The following is a 23298-nucleotide window of genomic DNA, read 5'->3' on the forward strand; positions in this document are numbered from 1 at the left end:
ACTATTCTCACAAAGTGTCATGACACGACACAATGCCATAAACACAGCTCATTGGCCGCAGTTGTCACTCAATATTAATCACCTGTTATTTTACCTACCAAGATTGTCTGCAATGGCGATGCAATGGAACAATAGGAATAGTGCTTGAGAACAAAGGACTCCGAGATGCAGTGATCTGGCATTGTGTCAACATGGCAACAAACACTATAAACTGTAAACAACATAGTTTTAACATGACTGTTATCTTTAGAAGACAATTGAAGCTAGATTCTCATCAATAGGCCTACCAGTGCGGTAGCCAAATGCAACAGTTTCTCAGCATTTATATTGTGCCTCAGAAATCGACCACATCAGTTTCTTGCGGGGGTCAGTGGTGGTTCTCTGTTAGATAAACTACATATCTTACATGTCTATGTTCTCTTCCCCTTCAGTATTTTTGAGCTGGATGCAGCAAGGTTGTAATATCTTTCTACTGAATGCACAGAGAGGAAATTGCTATCTATCTAAGAGTAGAGCAGTATTTGATGTTGAATGCACTTAATGTGATCAATGTAATGCAATGTAATCAAAAGTAAACGTACGCATTCTACATGATGTTTGTGTATTCCAGTGCTTGGGAGCGTTCAAACCTCAAACCATTGATGGTTAAAGTGGTATGTGGTCCAGTTATGCTGCTCTGATTAAATGTTATGTTAAAGTGGTATGTGGTCCAGTTATGCTGCTCTGATTAAATGTTATGTTAAAGTGGTATGTGGTCCAGTTATGCTGCTCTGATTAAAGGTTATGTTAAAGTGGTATGTGGTCCAGTTATGCTGCTCTGATTAAAGCTTATGTTAAAGTGGTATGTGGTCCAGTTATGCTGCTCTGATTAAAGCTTATGTTAAAGTGGTATGTGGTCCAGTTATGCTGCTCTGATTAAATGTTATGTTAAAGGGGATGAGGTCCAGGAATGGTGACATTAGGAGGACAATATGTTTTTTTTTGTTGTTTATTGGTTCATCTTTATTTAAAAATAACCAAAATAGCAATACACAACAACAATAACCAAAAACGTTATGCAACGGCTCTCATTTGTTTGTTTACCATATTATTGTCCAGTAAAAAAAAAAAAGAGAGAGAAACTTTACACTTACTCTTCAACACATAATCCAATTGACTTATCTCAAGCCCCGCTCTCTTTTCTTGATCCTCCAAACACAACTGTTGCTTTAGAAGGAGGATCAAGAAACGAGGGTGGGGCTTGAGATAGGTCAATTCCAGGTAATCAGTAGTCAAACAAATAAATTACAAGATAGAATACTGACAAGTACCTTTGAAATGAGTGATTTTTTGCTTAGGCTACGAAATATGAATTGAAAATCGAATTATAAAGTATGTAAAATTGCCACATGTTTGGAAATATTTTTGCAAGTTCAATATCCAGATAATTTTGTTCCCTTTCCCAATAGTTGACAATGGTTAGCTCACTTGTGGGGGGGGGGGGGGGGGGGGGGAGAAAAAAAAATCTAAACACACATGCGTATTACATTTGTATATCATATTTTACAATATAAAACATCCATACAGTAAATAACAACAGTTGACCCTCTTTTACTTTGTAATCTAAACAATAATTGTGTTACTGTGTGATGACCTCTCCTGCAAACACGAAGAAAAATGTAATATAATTCAATGGTATATTGCTATAAATGGCAGTAAATGCATTGTACAATGAACACCAATAAGCTTATTTGTATGTACTGTATGTGCCCGAGATATAGAACCATAATCTAAGTTAATACATATAGTTGTCATTGCTGCAAGCAATGTCCAGATATGCATCCTGTATATATTGATATTCAATGCGGGGCAAAAATTAATTACTGAATGAATGCATGAATGAAGGAATGAATGAATGAATGAATGAATGAATGAATGAATGAATGAATGAATGAATGAATGAATGAATGAATGAATGCATGGTTAAAACAATATATAAACCTTACTGTATGATCATGCCATGACAAATTCTGAACCATAATACAGTCAGAGAACAATTTGCATTGTGAGTCCATGCAGCCAGATGGACAGTGTAAAAATGACAAAAAATAAAATAAAATAAAAATAGAATACAATAAAAAATACATTTTTATTCAGACTTTTTAATCCAGACTTTAAGGTTTTCGTTCTACCTCACTACTCCACTCTACAACAGCTGTGACACAAGCAACAATCCTTTGCTTCATCATAACCCACATTAAGGGGCGAATTTACAAAGAATGGATTGCGGCTGCTAATAGCACCCCTAACTGCGTGTGACTTGCGCCCGCTATGTGCTCCGTCAAGGACCTAGCGCAAACACGCCCATACGGTGTGCAATTTGCTCCTGATATCTGGCAGCGCAGTTGGCTTGCGGAGCATATGATGTGCAATTTGCTCCTGATATGGTAAAATAGTATAAATACTGCCCATGCAACAGTATGCATGTATGCATGTATGATTCTCTGATCGCGAATTGGAAGACCTGACGGATCAAAAGCTCTTCGTTTCTATGACAGATAGACACAACAGTACTTTTCTCACATGTATAGAGCTTTCTTAATTTGTATTTTCATGACACAATTGCATCCTTTGTTTTTGTCACTATCTTTTGTCATTGCATTTGTTTGTCATGTCATCCCAAAATAAATTAGTTTGAGCTGACCTGTTCATGGTGCTGAATCTTTAGGCTTAGGGATATTTTTAGAGTGAGAAATTAAGTTGTATTTAATGATTATTAAGAGAATAGAACCTGCATTCTCCGATACTTCAGAATACACTTTTCATTGACCGTATTTTCAGCGTCTACTCCTCATGGACCTGACGGAACGCTATAAATTAAAGTTTATTTTGGAGCATATGAGTGTACAGGTTATATTCTCTTTATTGTGATTATTACCTAACCCAACGGATCACCGGAGACGCTGGCCATGACACCCCTTATAAATGTGCTTAGTTAACACCAACTCTCTGAAGACATAAATAACTTCACTATGTATGTGTATGTATGTATGTGGCAATTAGCATCGACCTTTGTGAATTGGAGTTTTTTGCAATGGGGCTCATTTGCATAGAAAGGGACACATTTTTTGCCCATATTACCTATTTTAAATACCCACAAATAGCATGGACGCACAGATACGCAATGATGATGGCAACACAGTTAGCACGGTATTTCACCCTTTGCGAGTGCTTTGTAAATAGCAGGGTTAGCTTTGGGGTTATTTGCATAGCATCAGAAAATGCTGAGCAATCCCTTTGTGAATTCGCTTTGTAAGTGTCTATTTATCAAGAGCTATGTACAGATTCTACAATGTTCCCATATCTGTCCCCGCTTTTTCATTCAGACACTGAGATACGAATTCGGAGGTGATACAAACGATGAAAGGATATTCAAGTGCATTATTGCCACACAATGGACATCTCTTATAAAAGATGTCTGGCCCTGTGTTCGACATTATACAGTCACCCTGGTGTATGCAACAGTGCAACGCAACAGTTAGCCTTTAGTTAATATACTAGAGCCAGGAAATGTTAGACTTGAAAATATTTGTTACTACAGTAGAAACATTAGCTAATATTAGGTATAATGCTTGGTAATATCACCATTATTTGATTAAAGGGGCATCTAATCAAACAACAATGCTGCTTCATTTTGCACATAATCTCACACGTATCCAAAAACTAAGGAGTTTTGCACACATTAATTTAGTTTGACAGCTACTGAGAGTTAGTGAGTTTCGATATGTCCTCCAGTGATGTCATCAGAGGACACTGAATCCTTGTGTTAATTACAGCTAAATTAAACAATGTAAAAGAAAAATACCTACATTGTCTTACGGAGACCACTACCTTGTCATTCACATCGATTCACTGAGGCTGTAATTAGCACAACACAAGGATTCAGTGTCCTCTCATGACATCACTGGAGTTGCACACATTATACTCTCAATAACCGGTCAAACTAAATGAATATGTGTGAAACTGTTCACGAGAGTTTGGGGATATGTGTGAGATATTGTGAAAAATAAATGGTCAAGTGCATTTATTTGGTAGCTGACATTGTTTGCTAATGTTAGCTAATGTCCACAATGCCAGCTAACAGCAAAAGTGGGCGTGTTAAGACATGTTGCATTGTGGGATACATAAGGAGGACGGAATGCATTCAAACATGCCCCCCGTTCTGACCCCCTTCCACTGGGCCTTCATATTACAGTTGGGTCTTGTAGTAGTTAGTCGTTTTTGCCATCATAATTGTATCAAAACAGTTCATGGACAATAAACAATAATGTGGTGTATGATGGGTAGTTATTCTGTTTCTGTATTTATTTTTTTATTATTTCTTTGGGTACAATCCACAAGGGACGAAGCACAACTCTCTCCCTCTCCACTATTCTAGTTAAAATGGGTCAAATGGAGAAGTTTAAAGGAACACCCCACCATGAAATAAAACTGATTTATTAGGCCCATAATCTTGTCTTGGACAAATCCATTTGGTTAGAGAGTGTTTGAGCTAAGATTGGAATGTGTAATGTCATTAGGATGTCACACATTCCAAGAAGTATTACATAAAAAGGTCTTGATATTTTGTTTATTTAATTTTCATCATTTCACTCAGCTGTTTTTATGACATCACACATTCCAACACGTTTAACCCGATAACTCTCAAACCTCGTACAAGACAGTTTATAGTTTCGGGATATGCGCGAGATTGCGGTCAAATGTTTTTTTTTTTGTGGCGCACTCCTCCACACGGAGAGAGTCATGCTTCGTTGATTCTATTAAGCAGCACCTCTACTCCTGTCTTGTTTGAGGACAGACGTTTGGTCTTACATTGGATACAATAAGTATCCAGAGAAAGTCGAGTGGACGTATTGACCGGCATAAAGTCCTGACGCCTGGTCAGAAGGCAGCTGTATGTGCACAGTGTCCCCTTGCTGTAATGGGAGAACGGCGCTCCCTGACGCTTGATCCAGGGAGCCCTTTTTGTATTCGTCGTACGTGTACATGACTGGTTCAGTGTTTCTCATCAGTGCCACCCACACGTTGGCTCCCTTGCAGTGGACGTGGTAAGCAAAGTAGTAGATCCCCGGCACGCTACAGGTGAAGACGCCGGTCTGGGGATTGTAGTCCTGGTTACCGTTGTGCAGGAGCTTGTCGAAGACGATTGGGGAGCCCACAGGGGGGAAGGGGGTTGTGAGCTTGGCTGTGAACGCTGGCATCTCCATGCCATTTCCACCAACCTCGCCTCCGTTCTTTGGCTTCTTGTATTGTTTTTGGCCGGAGTAAGGGCCAGACGCAGGGAGGACCTCCCCAAGATCAGGGGACCCAGCAGAGGGTCCTGGAGGCCCGGGGAGACCGGGTTGTCCTGGCTGTCCGGTTAGGCCTCCGGGGCCACCAGGACCAGGCTTTCCCTGAGGACCAATATGACCTGGAACTCCTGGTTTTCCCTCGCCAGGATAGCCAGGTTTACCGGGCGGACCAATTTCACCTTTTGGCCCTGAAGGCCCAGGGGGACCAATCGGTCCACCTGGTCCCGAAAGCCCTGGAATCCCCTTGGGTCCCTGGTAACCTTTCTCTCCAGGATTTCCTCCCTCACCTCTCCCCCCAGGTAATCCTGGAGAGCCTGGGAGGCCAGGTAAGCCCTTGTGGCCAGGCTCCCCTTTAGGGCCCAAGGGTCCAGGCAAACCTCTGTGTCCTGGTTGTCCACCGTCTCCTGGTAAACCTTGCTGTCCTGGTAGTCCTGAGGGTCCTGGTTCACCTCTTCCTCCTGGATGTCCTTTCCCACCCCCAGCACCACCTTCCCCTTTCGGTCCTGGGAAGCCAAGACCTCCAGGGGGTCCCATTTGACCTGGTGGGCCAGGTGGTCCATTGGGCCCCTGGGGGCCGACGACCCCTGGAACACCTCCATGACCTTTGTCACCTTTTGGGCCTGGACCTCCAGGAAAACCGCCATGACCCTTGTGACCCTTTGGGCCAGGGAAACCTGGCTTGCCATAACCTGGTAACCCTGGACCACCCGGTAAACCAGGCAGACCTGGCTCACCCTTCCCGCCAGGAGGTCCTGGTTGTCCTGGCGATCCATCCAGTCCAGGTCTTCCGATTCCTGGCAAGCCTGGTGGGCCTGAGTCTCCTCCATCTCCTGGTGGTCCCACCGGCCCCGGTTCTCCATAAGGACCCGGTTTTCCAGGCACCCCTGGCTGTCCAGGAAGTCCATTCAGGCCTGGTTTACCGACCCCAGGGAGGCCCCCTGTGCCGGGAGGACCTGGTGGGCCACCAGGTCCTTTCAAACCAGGCAACCCAGGCAGACTAAATCCCTTTTCCCCCTTGGGCCCAGGGATACCAGGAAGTCCAGGGTGGCCTTTATGGCCAGGCTCCCCTCGTGGTCCAGGCTGTCCTGGAAGGCCCTGTCCCCCTGGCTTCCCAGCGCCTGGTAGACCAGGGGGCCCTGGGAGCCCTGAAGGTCCAGGTAGTCCTATCTGCCCCTCCCCACCACCAGGGCCAAGCTCGCCTTTTGGTCCTGGTAATCCGGGTCCTCCTGGTTTTCCCGGCAATCCCGGCATTCCAGGTTTTCCTATTCCTGGGTAACCTTGTGGACCAGGGGGGCCTGGTTTTCCAGGCTGGCCTGACATTCCAGGGCCTGGCTGTCCAGGGGGTCCTTGGGGTCCTGGAGGACCCTGAATTCCCGGAGGCCCCTCTCGAGGCCCCTCCCCTCCAAGAGGTCCAAGAGGTGGGGGGCCTTTTTGGCCTCTGGAAAATGTTTCTCCTGAAAATTAGAGGAGAAATGTGTTATCAAATCAAATCAAATCAAATTTATTTGTAAGGCCCGACAACACACGTTAATGTCCCCATGGGCAGGACACATCTTCCTTAAACAAGTCAAGAAGAATCACAATAAATATAAAAATAAAACAAAAACACTAAAACTTAAAAAAAATAAATGTGTCTACTTTTTCTCCCCTTTTCTCCCCTTTTCTCCCTTCCCCAATTTCGTAATGTCCAATTCTAACCTCCCCTGTTTTGAATGTTGTTAGGCCATGCCTCCCACAAGCCGGCTGCAATGTGGACGAAGCCTTACATCACGTGTCCCCTCCGGTACTCGAGGAGGCAGCCGTCGCATCTTTTCACCTGCACAGCGCGATCTCTCAGTGGCGAGGGTCTGCGTGGGAGGGACAAGCTGCCCCCGTCGCTTCCTGATTATACTGCGCAGGCGCACCAACCGACATGTAGGAGTCGCTGTCCACAACGTCCGATCCCCACCAGGCCACGTGAGCGGATCGGTGCGGCCGTGAAATCCGCTCTTCGCTCTAGGCGGCTTGTTCCGCTCCGCTAATCGCTCATGTTGACCCCGCCCCCAAGTCGCTCACCGCTCACATTGAATCGAGCGCTCCCCGCTCCCCGCTCCACATCGCTCGGCAGATTTTTTATTTTTTTTTGAGCATGGTGTAAATTAGCTCAAACTACAACAGTCTACACCCCCTGGGCCCCTTAACAATTGTTTGTATTGAGCCGTATTGTAATTGTACCCATTCTGCAATGTTAAATAACGTTGTTTATCCATTCACTAGCTCTACTAAGCGATGATAGCTAGCCTAGCCACAATGCTATGGTCGCTGCCATTAACGTTAGCATGTAAGCTAACGACAACAACAATGGCGCCATATACTTTTTCTAACAGGATGTGAGTGACGGTTCACCCTTCTCATTGGTTGAAAATGGCCTTCATGTTTGTACATCGCCATCTGTTGCTTTGGAATTGTACTACATGTATATTACATCAGTGTTAAACCACTGTGAGCGGCCCGGAGTGGATTGGAGCGGAGGAGAACTCTCGCTCCGGACGTCACGCCGACCCATTTTAAAACCCACTCCTCGCTCACATCAAAACCGCCCGCTCCGCTCCCCGCGCCGCTCACGCGCCGCGCCGCTCACGTGCACTGATCCCCACCCACCAGTGTCCCACCCCCTAGTACTGCCAATTGTATTAGTATGAACGACCAGCCTAGCTGGTAGCAACGCCGAGAGCTGGGCTCGAACCCAGCATCTCCTGCGTTGGTGGCGAGCGCCTTGCCCACTACGCCACCTAGCCGCCGTAGTCCAAACTATTTTAAAGAAATAAAATAAATGAATGCAACACTCCCAGACATACCCCATGAGAAGGTAAAGAAAAACTCACTAAAACCTAGCAATAAGAAAAAATGCACCACAGGCAATGTGGAGGAGAGAAACCTTAGAAGGGCCGTTCAAGGGGGGGATCTTCCTTCATAGATGTCGGTGATAATAGTGTTGCAATAAAACAGGTGAGGCAGTTGGTAAGCATGTACATATTAGTGATGTGCATCTCCATCACTGAGGCCGATGTGATGCGCATCTCGATACGGTGCCAACGATACGATACATTAACGATACATTTGAAGCACCGGGCGATGCGATACGATTCACCCCCTGTTGAGATACGATACGATTCGATACGATTTGATTCAACATAATGCGATTCGGGGCGATACGATGCGAACAATGCAAAATAATGATACAATTTTATGGTATGACAGAGGATTTGGATTTGTATTCCTTATAATGCAGCTTATATTATTATAAAAAATAAAATAATCTTATATAAAAACTATGGGGTGCCTAAGAAGACTTTTGCATAGTACTGTGTTTTCTATCCACTTTAGCTAAAAACACACACACACACACAATGTATACACACTACGTGAGACAATAATAATCACACACAAAGGGATAATGGCTTATAGTAGACTTAATGATTTTATAATATTTCAGATAATGATCAACTATCCAATTAGTATTTATATTGTAACGTTTGGCCACTTTAAATCATTGAACAGAGAGAAAGAGAGAGAGAGAGAGAGAGAGAGAGAGAGAGAGAGAGAGAGAGAGAGAGAGAGAGAGAGAGCGCGTTTGAGCGTTCTGATGCTCCGTAGCTGAGCAGGATCGTGTTGTGTATGTGAATCACAACGGTGTTCACCGGGCCTTTAAGATGGCACGGTAATGTTGCGACACTGCTGTGATATACCGTAAAGCCTTGTGGTAACGGGAGATGGTGTGTGTGTGTTGTGCACTGGTGGAGCGGATTAAATAAACCGTCAAACGTAAAGCCGCAGTCCGGTGCGTTATTTGAATACACAATATTGGCGACGAGGATGGGATTATGGATTCCCTACTTGCACCTCTCTCTCCGTTCCTCGCCCTGCCTGGCGAGCCACCGGTTCCGTGGATTCACTGGCTGGAGGCGTTTAATACGTTCATAATAGCCGTCGGGCTCGCCGACGCTAACGCTGCTCGGAAGAGAGCCCTGCTCATTCACAACCTAGGAACCGAGGGACAACGGATCTTTAGGACTCTCGGAGCTGCACCGAGTTATGCGGACTGTGTCACACTGCTGTCGGGACATTTCGCTGCTCCACAAAACGTCATGCTCCGGAGGATCGTCTTCCGTCAGCGACGTCAACAAGTGGGTGAGTCGATCCACCACTATGTAGCTGACCTACGGGGGCTGGCTAGCCTCTGTAAATTTGGAGTGATGGAAGATGAACTGATACGGGATCAGCTAGCTGAACATACTAACAACCCTAAGCTCAGGGATAAGCTATTAATGATGCCAGATGAATTGACATTGACAAAGGCTGTTAATATTGCTTTCCATCTCGAGTCAGCAGCAGGTTTGGCAGCACAGCTAGCACCCTGTAATGTTTTCCCCAAACCTCTGATGTTGACTCAAACAGTGGCACCGTCCGGGGAGTTTCCCGAACCGGTTTTCCCGGATGACAGCCTGGAGGTAAATTTCGCTGCACGCCGGGGTACGGCCGCGTCAACAGCACGCCGGGCCGTGTGTGGAAATTGTGGCTCCGCATCACACCCCAGCCGGGCTCCAGTTTGCCCTGCCAGGGGACAGAGGTGTCAACGCTGTGGCAGGCAGAACCATTTCGCCCGGGTCTGCCGCTCTGCTCCCGGTGCTGATAGCACGCCGCCACGCTCGCCACGTCCACCTACGCCGACAACCATCCATTCGGTGGACGCCACCTCTCGTGCATTTAAATGGTGCACGGTGGAACTGGACGGGGTGGTTCTCCCACTCCTGTTGGATACGGGGGCCTCCAAGTCACTTTTGAACATTTCCACGGTTCGTCGACTTTTCCCGCGCCGGACGCTCACCGCCAACGCAGAGGACCTGTATGGGTATGGACACTCTAAAATAGGAATGGCAGGCACAATCACCTTCACTGTGTGCTACGGGACCAAGGCCCTTCCCTCATTCACTTTCCAAGTGTCTCATCAGGGAGCCAACCTCATGGGCTACGATTTGTTTTGTGGGCTTGGGTTCTCCCTGGTGGACAATACAGGGGCTGACATTCTGTCTGTGGGTTCGCCCTGGCACCAGCGCTGGCCTGCTCTGTTTAGTGGCTTGGGCTGCCTCACTGCGTTTCACCACCAGCCTCTCCTCATCCCGGAGGTGCGTTCGGTGATCCAGCCGCTGCGCCGCCTGCCCCTCGCCCTACGCGACGATGTCACCGCCGAGCTGCAGAAGCTTTTGGATGCGGGCATCATCGAGCGCGTCAACGCTTCACCATGGGTTTCCAACCTGGTGATAGTCAAAAGGAAATTAGGGGGACTGCGTCCATGCGTCGACCTCAGGCAGGTGAACAAAGCGGTGATTCCGGATAAGTACCCATTGCCCACAGTGGAGGAACTGGCGGCACAGTTTTACGGCTCCTCTGTTTTCACCAAACTGGACCTTCGCCAAGGCTACCTGCAGGTTCCACTGCATCCTGACAGTCGCTACCTTACGGCTTTCGTGACACATGTCGGAGTGTTTAGGTATACCCGCATGCCTTTTGGTCTCAGCTCAGCCCCCAGCTGTTTTCAAAAAATAATGGCCACCATCTTCGCCGGCATCCCGGGCGTGGTCGTTTTTTTGGATGACATAGTGGTCCATGGTGCAACATCAGCCATCCACGACGAGCGCCTGGCGAGGGTGCTGGACGTCCTTTCCGGTCACAACCTCACGCTGAATGGGGACAAGTGCACCTTCTCTGTCCCAGTCATCGAATTTGTGGGGTTCCGCCTGTCTGCTGATGGCCTCAGCCCGCTCCAGTCTAACGTGGAGGCCGTGCTGCGCCTGCCTGAGCCGTCCTGCCCAGCGCAGCTCTCGTCGTTTCTAGGGATGACAGCCTACTACCTTCGCTTCCTTCCCCAATACTCCACAACCACCACCCCGCTTCGGAGGCTCCTGAAACAGGACGCGGTCTGGGAGTGGACCCCAGCCTGCTCTATCGCTGTTCGCCAACTTAAAACGCAGCTCACCTCACCACCAGTGCTCGCGTTCTTCGATCTGGCGAGCCCGACGTTTGTCACCTGTGATGCGTCCAATACGGCGATCGGGGCTGCGCTGTCTCAGGTCCAGCGGGGCGTGGAGCGCCCAGTGGCGTTTGCCTCCCGCGCTCTCTCCCCAGCGGAACAGAAGTACTCGGTGGGGGAGCGCGAGGCTCTGGCCTGTGTCTGGGCGTGTGAACGGTGGCACATGTACGTGTACGGACGACATTTTACGCTGCGGACGGACCACCAGGCTCTTACCGCCCTGCTCGCTACATCCGGGTCGGGCCACAAGCCATTGAGGATTCACCGCTGGTCTGAGAGGCTCCAGCCATATAACTTCACCACAGTGTTTACTCCCGGCAGGGAGAATGTAGTGGCTGACCTGCTCTCCCGTGCCACCCCTGACCCAGCACCCAAAACGTGCCCGGATCCAATGGAACCGGAGCTTGTCCTTCAGCTTCACGGCCCGCTCCAGGCCACAGTCTCCCTGGAGGACCTTCAGCTTGCATCGGAGGGGGACTCCACGCTCGCCCAGCTCCGCACCTACATCAGGGGGGGGTGGCCCGTGAAGGTCCCGGAGGTGCTGGCGCCTTTTCATCGGGTCAAGGATGAGCTGTCCTGCTGGAGCAGTGTTTGTGTGGCTCGGGGGCTTCGCACAGTCATCCCCAGTGACCTCAGAGCACGCATATTGACCATGGCGCACGAGGGGCACCTGGGCATTGTGAGGGTGAAGCAGCGCTGCAGGGATCTGGTGTGGTGGCCGGGCATTGACCGGGATATAGAGACAATGGTGAGGGACTGCTCAGCCTGCCTTCTCAGCGGTAAGACGGGGCCGCCGACCCCAGCGCCGCTGCAGCCTTTGCCGTGGCCACCCGCACCTTGGAAGCACATCCAGCTGGACATCTGTGGGGAGCTCCATGGTGTCCCACACCACCAGCGTTTCCTCCTGGTTGCCTATGACCTCCATTCCAAGTGGCCGGAGGTGGCCGCCTCGGGGTCTGTGACTACCCGTGTGGTCACGGATTTCCTCTCCGCCCTGTTCGCCCGGTGGGGAATTCCAGACACCCTCACTACGGACAATGGGCCGCAGTTTGTCTCTGCTGACTTTGCCACTTTCATGGAGGCCAGGGGGATTAACCACGTCCGTACAGCTTTCTACCACCCGGAGGCAAACGGGGGGGTGGAGAGGTTTAATCAGACATTGAAGAACGGCATCAGAGCGCACCTGACGGAGGGTCTGCCGTTCTCAGCCGCTTTACTCCGCACTCTGCTGCACTACAGGGCAACGCCGCACACAACTACGGGCAGTTCCCCAGCCCTCCTGATGATGGGACGCGAGTTGCAGCTTCCCCTGGATCGGCTGAGGGTCCCGGCAAGTATCGCGCCGGCAGTGATACCCTGCCAGGGCACCAGGGTCGCAGATGCTCAGCGTCGAATGAAGCAGCGGTTCGACAGGAGGCGGAGGGTGAAAGCGCCTTCCTTCACAGAAGGAGACTGGGTCCGGATTCGTCGTCCCCACCGGGACCACAAGCTGCTCTCCTTCTGGTCGGCACCGATACGGGTCACGGCCCGGCTGGGCCCGGCCACCTTTCGTCTGGCCGATGGATCACGGTGGCACGCAAACCGGCTTAAGAAGGTGGCAAACGACCCCATCTCGGACCCAGAGTCCAGGGAGGGTTCAGAGCTGGACATTGAGGACTGGGTTTTGCCAGATGAGCCGCAGCGGGGCCCGCCATTGCCAGCCGAGCCCCAGGTTCACCTGGAGGCCTCTCCAGACCGCGCCCAGCGGGGCTCACCATTGCCATTGCCAGTCGAGCCCCAGGTTCACCGGGACGCACGGCCAGTCCGCGTCCGGAATAGACCGGCCTACTTGAGAGACTATGTTACTTGAGAGATAGACTATTTATGTTACAGATTATTTATATTTATTCATTGACCGGTTTAGTCAGAGCATAGTCTGTTGCGTGGCAGAATAATCCACAAGACTATGTCGGTGACTGGCAGTCTACCCGGTTCACCTAGGTAGGCTGCAGGGACTGTTAGTATGAATTAAATATGAATTAAACTGTATGGGGATGTTCTTCGGGGTTCCCTGTGGGGGGGGGGAATATGTTGTGTATGTGAATCACAACGGTGTTCACCGGGCCTTTAAGATGGCACGGTAATGTTGCGACACTGCTGTGATATACCGTAAAGCCTTGTGGTAACGGGAGATGGTGTGTGTGTGTTGTGCACTGGTGGAGCGGATTAAATAAACCGTCAAACGTAAAGCCGCAGTCCGGTGCGTTATTTGAATACACAATAGATCGCATTTTGTCAACACAGTGGAACCTGGAGGAAGCGATATAAGGAATCGAATTGCCAATAAATGTGAAGTTATCTTTGAACCTGTTGTCAAGCGTCTTCAATATACCCCCCCCCTCCTCACTAATGGAACTGGTGTTGCAGAGTCACGTTAGTTAGTTAGTTAGTTAGACACTGTAGTTTAGCGTTAGCTGAACGGCTAAATGGCGTTAGCCAGAGGCTACTAGCGTTAGCCATTGATCAATTCTATTTATGTCTCCTCCTCGACTTCCACTGTTTGTTGTTGATAACTGTGACGCGGCTCTCGCCTTCTGTAGTAGCGAAGGAATAGTCTCTGCTGTGTGCAGTCACAGACAGTGCACTGCTGACAGAAGTGGATGAGAGGAAATTATAAGAATGAATCGGTTTTGACCAATGCAAAGACGCTACAACAAGATGCATCGCGAGTTCAGCCTGAATTGTAGCCGACGCGGACTTATTCCACCGGTGCACTCGCTTCGTGAGCGTTTATGCCGGCGCACCGATTAAAATCGATGAATCATCAGTCACATCACTAGTAGGCCTACATATACGTATAATGAAACACAGATAAGTGCATGCAATAGCAACTGAACATTTTGAAATGTCCTGTGTGATATTGTAATTGGTGTGTGTGTGTGCGCGCGCGTGTGTGTCTCAGTGCATAACCACGGTTGGTTGCTTAAGTGATGCTGAGGTAGAAAGGTCATAATCATTATAGATGTAAAGAATTCATCATGATGTTGGTCTTCCAAAAAAATCCTGTGAACCGCCACTAGGGACAGAGTGGCTAACAGTGAGTGAGTGTCTGCTTCACACCAACCAACTAAACAACCAACCAACCAAACAAACAAACAAGCTGCATCATCATCACCTTTGCCCAGAGTGGGCGGCCTCTCTTGGCCCTTGTGGGCGGGCAGCTGAGGAAGCTCTTTCCCATACTGAGGTACCATGGGCATCTCCTGGCCATATGGCACGTGGGGCATCTCATTCCCTAGATACTGCTGTTGGGGGTATCCGTCATTGTACTGCGGCAAGGGCTGGTGCTGCTGCGGGGTCTGGTGCTGTGGCTGGACTCCACCGTAGAACGCTCCACCGTGGGAAGGCTGCAGCAAGCACAGCTGGAGCGCCGCGGTAAGAAGGTGGATGGAACAGAGGGGCACGGTCGCCATTTCCTGCAGCGGAAAAGAGAGAGACAGGGGTCAGAATGTTTAGTATGCAGGCACGGGGACGGTCCAGAGGGGGCGCTCAAGCCCTTGCCTCTTTGCCCTGTCGTATGTTAAGCACATGTTTTTTTGGTTTAGGTTAGCCTAGGCATTGTCCAACTACTGTAACACCTCTCCCGAAGGCTAACCGGCCATGTCTGCTTCCATTCATTGTGCTAAGCTAGGCTAGCATGCAGCCAGATAGCTTTCTACTGAACGCACAGAGAGGAAACTGGTATATATCTTCTTGTCTCTCTCTGGAGAAGACGGTAAGCTCATTTCCCAAAATGTTGGCGTGTTCCTTTAAGATAAAATGAGAATCCATATTTTTCCGACTTTGTAGCTCGAACTTACATAGCGCTGCTGGCGGGACAAAACCTGGCCTCCAAAATCTGCTTTTATCTCCAAAGCAGATAAAAAAAACGAACACAGATTTGAGGGCGAATAGAGTTACGAGATTTAGACAGATGATTGGTTTAATGCTTTCCCATTGTGTAGACTTTGTAAAATCACACACACATGGAGGATGATCTACTGAGTTGATAAAAACAAATATGGAGTTAGGAGGTTTTGTCCCGCCAGCAGCGATAGGTAGCTTCCGCAGTAGGCAATATAACTCCCCAGCTCCCATCATGTAAAACCTCCCTCTATTGAGCCCTCAACTTTTGGGTGAAGGCTACTGGACTCTGGCTCCTCTCGAGACCCCCCCCTCTCTCTCCCTCCCTCCCTGCCTCCCTCCCTCCCTCCCTCCCTCCCTCCCTCACTCACTCACTCACTCACTCACTCACTCACTCACTCACTCACTCACTCACTCACTCACTCACTCACTCACTCACTCACTCACTCACTCACTCACTCACTTACATGTGATGGTGGTGGTGGTGATGATGATGTATAATATTAATATTAGTTTTAGGTACGATGGTATTTCCATGATGATATTACCATTGGTGCCATGGTTTAACATGGATTATATACCATGGTATTATTTAAGTGTTAGTTAAACAAATTTAACAACTTTTAACCCCGCCCCCCCAGTGTCTAAATAACATGTTAGACTGCCAAGTCCAATGTGAAGACTGCTTTCCACGTGAGAGGTAACCTGGTTAGTGGCAGAGACAATAAACATTGTTGACAACCTAAATTGTATGGATTTATCGTTTTCGTCTGCCAACGTGGGCAGCCAAGCCCACGTTTCATGGGTAGACGCCTTGGCACCGACGTTGAAACGCTAATATTTAAAGGTGGTTTCTAGTTACTGGAGAGAGAGAGAGAGAGAGAGAGAGAGAGAGAGAGAGAGAGAGAGAGAGAGAGAGAGAGAGAGATGGCGAGAGAGAGAGAGAGAGAGAGAGAGAGAGAGAGAGAGAGAGATGGAGAGGGAGATGGAGAGGGGGAGAGAGAGAGAGAGAGAGAGAGGATTGTGACATAAAGGGGCATTTAGCCGGTTCTAAACCTGAGTCCTATCATTCTGTTGTGAGGATAATAAGCATGGCGTGAAACTTGGCTGCGTCAATACAATACAACCGACTGATTGACCTTCGATAACACAATTAAGTGGAATTCTATGAAGTAAAATCCAAAACAACTAAATTCTTAAAGGGGCACTTTAAATATCCAAACACCAAATATCTCACACACATCCAAAAACTCGGTTGTGCACACATTCATTTTGTTTGACAGTTTATTGAGAGTAAATTATGGCATAAGATATGGCCACCATGCAGCGATGTCATCTGGGACACTGGATCCTTGTGTTGTGTTAATACAGTTAACACAATTAACTTAAGTTAATTACAGCTCAATTAAATGATAAGGTAACAGTCCCTATAAGACGCTATTGTTTCATCTACATCATTGCATATAGCGCTGTAGTTAACACAACACGAGGATTCAATGACCCTGATGACATCACCAGTGTCCGCATTCAAAATAATTTACTCTCAATAACCCGTCAAAATAAATGAATGTGTGCAAAACTGTTTAGAATATTTGGATGTGTGTGATATTACATGTAAAATAAACCAGAATTTTTTTTGGTGAAGTGCCCCTTTTTAACTGTGCAATCCTGAGTCCTGGAATACCCCCCAGGAAAATAGTCTGACATAAACATGTAGTAAATTTCATCTGGCGTGTTGAACTTGGGTTGGTCTCTGGCGTCCTGGCGAGCTGGGCTTTTCTGCTGTAATTGGTATTGACTGAGAGGGCAGCGAAGGCCCCATAGAGAGGAGCAAGATGTATATGATTAGCTGACGCCACGGGTCCTACAGACATAAAACAAAAATAAATACTTACATGTGTGTGTGTGTGTGTGTGTGTGTGTGTGTGTGTGTGTGTGTGTGTGTGTGTGTGTGTGTGTGTGTGTGTGTGTGTGTGTGTGTGTGTGTGTGTGTGTGTGTGTGTGTGTGTGTGTGTGTGTGTGTGTGTGTGTGTGTGTGTTTGTGAGTGAGTGAGTGAGTGAGTGAGTGAGTGAGTGAGTGAGTGAGTGAGTGAGTGAGTGAGTGAGTGAGTGAGTGAGTGAGTGAGTGAGTGAGTGAGTGAGTGAGTGAGTGAGTGAGTGAGTGAGTGAGTGAGTGAGTGAGTGAGTACGTGCTTGTGTGTGTGTCTGTGAGAGAGAGAGAGAGAGTGTAGATTAGGCCCTCTGTCTGATAATAACATTATATATGCCCTCCCCTCTGTCTGACAATAACATTATATGCCCTCCCCTCTGTCTGATAATAACAGTATATATGCCATCCCCTCTGTCTGATAATAACAGTATATATGCCCTCCCCTCTGTCTGATAATAACAGTATATATGCCCTCCCCTCTGTCTGACAATAACATTATATATGCCCTCCCCTCTGTCTGATAATAACAGTATATATGCCCTCCCCTCTGTCTGATAATAACAGTATATATGTCCTCCCCTCTGTCTGACAATAACATTATATATGCCCTCCCCTCTGTCTGATAATAACAGTATATATGCCATCCCCTCTGTCTGATAATAACAGTATATATGCCCTCCCCTCTGTCTGACAATAACATTATATATGCCCTCCCCTCTGTCTGACAATAACATTATATATGCCCTCCCCCCTGTCTGATAATAACATTATATATGCCCTCCCCTCTGTCTGACAATAACATTATATATGCCCTCCCCTCTCTCTGTTAATAACATTATATATGCCCTCCCCTCTGTCTGATAATAACATATATGCCCTCCCCTCTCTCTGATAATAACATTATATATGCCCTCCCCTCTGTCTGATAATAACATTATATATGCCCTCCCCTCTGTCTGATAATAACAGTATATATGCCCTCCCCTCTCTCTGTTAATAACATTATATATGCCCTCCCCTCTGTCTGATAATAACAGTATATATGCCCTCCCCTCTGTCTGATAATAACAGTATATATGCCCTCCCCTCTGTCTGATAATAACAGTATATATGCCATCCCCTCTGTCTGATAATAACATTATATATGCCCTCCCCTCTCTCTGTTAATAACATTATATATGCCCTCCCCTCTGTCTGATAATAACATATATGCCCTTCCCTCTCTCTGATAATAACATTATATATGCTCTCCCCAGAGCTATGTCTATGTTTATATTTTTGACTCATGTTGTCACTAATAAATCCTGCTGCAGTCACCAATAAAACATTGTTCAGTATTTTATCTTCATATCGTCATAGTTTGTGTATCCAATGACCGTGGAAACAAACACACGCACACACACGCGCACATACGTGCACACACACGCACATACGCGCACATACACTCAAAGCACAGACGCATGCTCAAATGGGTAAGGGTCCGGGAGACTTATCAATGTACAGCCAATAAGAATGATCTAAGTTAAAAAAAATATATATATTTAAATACCATGCACTGCACATATAGTAGCAGATGAATGCAAGTGGACATTCACTCACTCACATACACAAACACGCCTACCGCAGCCATGCAAGGCACCAAAGCTTGTCAGGTGCAGCTAGGGGTGTGTCTAAGTGTCACACTCAAGGACACTTACCAGACGATCGCTCTTACCTCTTGAGCCACCCCATGCAACACAGCATTCTGCGACAGCACTATGCATGACAGATGGTATCTGTAACGGTGTGTGTGTGTGTGTGTAGAATGGTGTAGAATGGTCTAAGTAGGAATGGTTAAAGATGTATTTTCTGTTTACTGCAGAGCGGAGGAGACTGTTATTGATGTGTCGATACTAGGCCTACTGGTAAATTGAGAGAGAGAGAGAGAGAGAGAGAGAGAGAGAGAGAGAGAGAGAGAGAGAGAGAGAGAGAGAGAGAGAGAGAGAGAGAGAGAGAGAGAGAGAGAGATTTATGTCTCTCAAAATGTCGTTCCGGGCAATGTGATCTAGACATTGCCCTGATGGTGGATCTCAGGGATCACATCTGCGGGTTAAGGAGATATGTGACTTACTTTTTTTTTTTTTTTTTTTTTTTTTTGGAACATAGCAAATTGAATTAGACCACCCACACCCTCAGTGCTGGGGCTAATGTAACTAAACCCAGGCTTGCTGGCGAGGAAATTCCTAGGATTCTCTGCCCAATATCAGCTATTTTGGCTAAACAGTTTTTCAAATTAGCCAGACTTTCTGTTCCCAGAATAGCACATTACCTTGATTGGCTACACGTGAAAGTCATAAACATCATGGTCAAATTACTTACAGAAATCGCTATAAAAGTGATGCTTTCACAAATAACACGTGTGGAATTTGACAGTTCGGAACAACATTTGTTGGCGTGAAGAAGAAGGAGATTTTAATTTTCTTCACTTTTTAGAAGCACTTTTTAGAAGCATATATTAATTCAAAATAGGAACATGCTGTACCTATAAATGGAGCTAAATTTAAGTAGTTCCACATATTTTAATTCACCCTCTGAGTGGGAGCACCCGTGTGCGGGAGAACAAAAGGTTCGAAAAGGTGTGTGAAAACAGCCTTGTCTCGGGCGGAGAGGATTCTTCATTAACTCAATGTACGCCAGACCAGAGAAAAGTCGTTTTCATCGTTATTTATTTTATTTGATATTTCCATTCATCATCCATCCAGGGAGCCTGATGTTATCATTGGGAATGGGTCTGAGATTGCAAAAGTCCAATACCGCCGCCTGGTAGGTTGCAGCCGGTATTGCACATCCTTTGAAACTCTGTGTATTCGGGTGTGCGTAGATTATATAGGTCCGGGCGGACTTTTCCTTGTCGGACATGACGAGCGGTTATAACGCATGGATTTATAAGAATCAAACACTCCCGATTCATGTTCTTTGGTGGATTATGTTGGCTACACGATCAACATCAATACTTGGAATGGCGATCAGATAATTGGAATATTCTTTTTGGGGTACATCCTAGTCAAGGTAAGGGCTATATGGTATCAATCTTGCGTTGATCCAATAATTCCTGCATTGCGATCGGAGCGTATGTGTGTAATGTACTGTGTAACGTATTCCGTTGGTGACGATCAAAGCACCCCCCCCATTTCATGCATTCATGATGAAACATAATACCTATAATCTAGATTTTATTTGAGAATAGTAGCTAGTCCAGGCAAGAAACGACAACGCTTTTAGTAGAATACACGCATATGGCTATTACGCAGCCTTTTGGGAATTACCCTATGACCACTCTAAAACTATACTTATATTCACCACGGTATAAAATGGGAATGTATGGATGAAAAAAGTATTTATTTTTCACAAATTGAACGATAGATACTCGATGTCAAATGGGCAATAGTATTATATCCATAGCTACTATAACATATATAATATAGTTTTAGCCCTGCAAACACGCCACGTATTCCTATACTTTAAAGCGTTGGCCTTTTAACCAACACAGTATACAGCGCCTTCTGGCGCTGATTGAGTTAATGTTGCGCATTTCAGAAATAGGTCAAAATAGAGATATTGGCATTTTGAGTGCTTTGAAATGTTCTATATCTGTTTCCTTATTTGCTAAACTTAATACAACTTGTAAATGTTTTAATTATTGTTAGATGGTCAGACAGTATGTAATAATAATAATAATAGATTGGATTTGTAATGCACTTTTTGTTCGCTGGGATCCCAAAGTGCTACACTACATGGTTAAAACAGTTAAAAATAAAATAAATAAATAAAATAGTTATTAGTAAAACAAATAAAATAAAATACAGAATAAAAATAGGATAAAAATAGAACATAGTTAATTAAAAACATAGTATAAACAGACAAAAACAAAAGCTCAATCAAATTAAAATAAAAAGCTAACAGTCAAAGGCCTTTTTGAACAGATAGGTTTTCAGGCCTGCTTTAAAAGAGTCCAGGCTCTGTGGTGCCCTCAGCTGGATGGGGAGGCTGTTCCACAGGCGTGGTGCAGCCGTGCAGAAGGCTCGGTCACCCATGGTGCAGAGCCGGGTATTGGGGACCTGAAGGAGCAGGCTACCTGCGGATCTGAGGGTGCGGGTGAAGGATTGTGGAGTGATGAGTTCCTGAAGGTAGAGGGGTGCGTGTCCGTTTATGCAGTTATGGGTGATCGTCAGGATTTTGTAGTTTATCCGGGATGAGACGGGGAGCCAGTGTAGTGAGTGGAGGATGGGGGTTATGTGATCGTGTTTACGGACTCTCATCAGGATCTTGGCAGCGCTGTTCTGGATGTATTGCAGCTTTTGGATGCTCTTGCCAGGAATCCCGATGAAGAGTCCGTTACAGTAGTCCAGTCTTGAGGAGATAAAGGCATGGACAAGCTTCTCTGCATCTGACAGCGTTAGAATGGGACGGAGTTTTGATATGTTTTTTAGGTGATAGAATGAGGTCTTGCAGAGGTGTTTTATGTGGGTGTTGAACGGTGTATTACGACGCATTGGAAAAGACTACATTTGCAGGGAGACACGCAGAGCTCATTTCCATTCCGAGACAATGGACTCAGTAGTCTGTATACGTATGTAGATTGTAGACATTAATATCTTTGGAACAGTTTGTATCTGAATCAAGCATAAACTGCCTCACTGGCACTGCGCATAGATTAACTCATTCCCTGCCAACAATGACATGGTTGTCAATATCCCAATGTACAGTTTTGCTTGTACAGTTGTACAGTGTCTCCCCCCCCACACAACCCCACCCAACCTCCTCCAATGTACAGTTTTTACATCAAATGTATATACTCCCTTTTCTGGACTCTTTTTGTATCACAAACAGTACTGTATTTGCAAATCTGGTATGTCATAAATGTATAGATGTAGCAGTACTGTCTATCTGTATGTCATGTATGTCATATATGTCCTGATGAATTGAAAATGGGGGACCCTGATGTAAACAAGACGAAAGTCTTTTTCTGGTCTGCATCCCCTTAACAATTGTGTGTATTGAGCTGTACTGTGTTGTACCCATTCTGTAATCTGTTAATAAAGTTTTCAATCAATCAAGCAATCAAGACAACCGTGCAGATTGATTGATTGAATGCACGTTTTATTAACAGATTGCAGAATGGGTACAATACAGTACGGCTCAATACACACAATTGTTAAGGGGATGCAGACCAGAGAAAGACTTTTGTCAGGGTCCCCCATTTTCAATTCATAATGAATTGTAAGTAAGGGTGCAACTTGCTCCGTGCAATCCATTCTTTGTGGATCTAGCCAAGACTTTTAAACTTCATTGTTGGCTGGATAGTGGACTTTTTACTCAACACTTTACTCAGCCATGATATGTTGCTTCTGCACGTTACTTACTGTAGCCATGGTATGTTGCTTCTTCTGCACTTTACTTAGCCATTACTGTATCTATTGCTTCTGCACTTTACTTAGCCATTATTTATTGCTTCAGCACTTTACTTAGCTAGTATCTATTGTTGCTCACCTCACCTGCACCTTGTGTATACTGTTTAATGTTTGCTTATATTCATTGTAACATATATTATAACCGATAGGACATACAGACCCTCATCTGCACCTTTGTTTACACTGTTTATGGGGAGCGACGACGCCTCTCTCGCGGACAAACTCAACTCCTTCTACGCTCGGTTTGGGGCAAACAGTGGCGACGCTAGCTCACCGGCTAGTGACGTCACTGGCGCGCCGGCTGTTGTGGAGGGGGGCATCCGCGGGGGGGCAGGGACGCTCTCTCATTGACGGAACACAGTGTGAGAAGAGCATTTATGCGGGTGAACACCAGGAAGGCTGCTGGCCTAGATGGAATAACAGGACGCATACTTAAGTCCTGTGCTAACCAGCTAGCCCCTGTGTTCACCACCATATTTAATCTATCCCTGGCGGAGTCAGTGGTCCCTGCCTGCTTCAAGATGTCTACCATTATCCCGGTACCAAAGAAATCCTCCCCAACAGGTCTCAATGACTACAGACCGGTGGCAATGTAAATGTTTCGAGAGGCTGGTTAAGGATCACATTTGTGCCTCC

At 46.6% G+C, this 23298-nt stretch overlaps 1 protein-coding gene across 1 annotated transcript in view; it reads right to left on the reverse strand.

Annotated features, from left to right (window-relative positions):
• Positions 1-1000: 1000 nt before the first annotated feature.
• The window catches only part of LOC311227495 (uncharacterized protein), a 97331-nt gene continuing 75033 nt past the window's right edge, over positions 1001-23298 (reverse strand). Inside the window, exons 3-4 of the mRNA XM_084313173.1 lie at positions 14555-14855; positions 1001-6784 (exon numbers count right to left, since the gene is read on the reverse strand). Of these exons, the coding sequence (XP_084169299.1) occupies positions 4848-6784; positions 14555-14852 (2235 nt within the window). The 5' untranslated portion in view covers positions 14853-14855 and the 3' untranslated portion in view covers positions 1001-4847. The remainder of the gene's footprint in view (positions 6785-14554; positions 14856-23298) is intronic.

Source organism: Notolepis coatsorum (genome assembly GCF_963971535.1).
Source record: "Notolepis coatsorum genome assembly, chromosome: 1".
In the NCBI taxonomy this organism is placed as follows: domain Eukaryota; kingdom Metazoa; phylum Chordata; class Actinopteri; order Aulopiformes; family Paralepididae; genus Notolepis; species Notolepis coatsorum.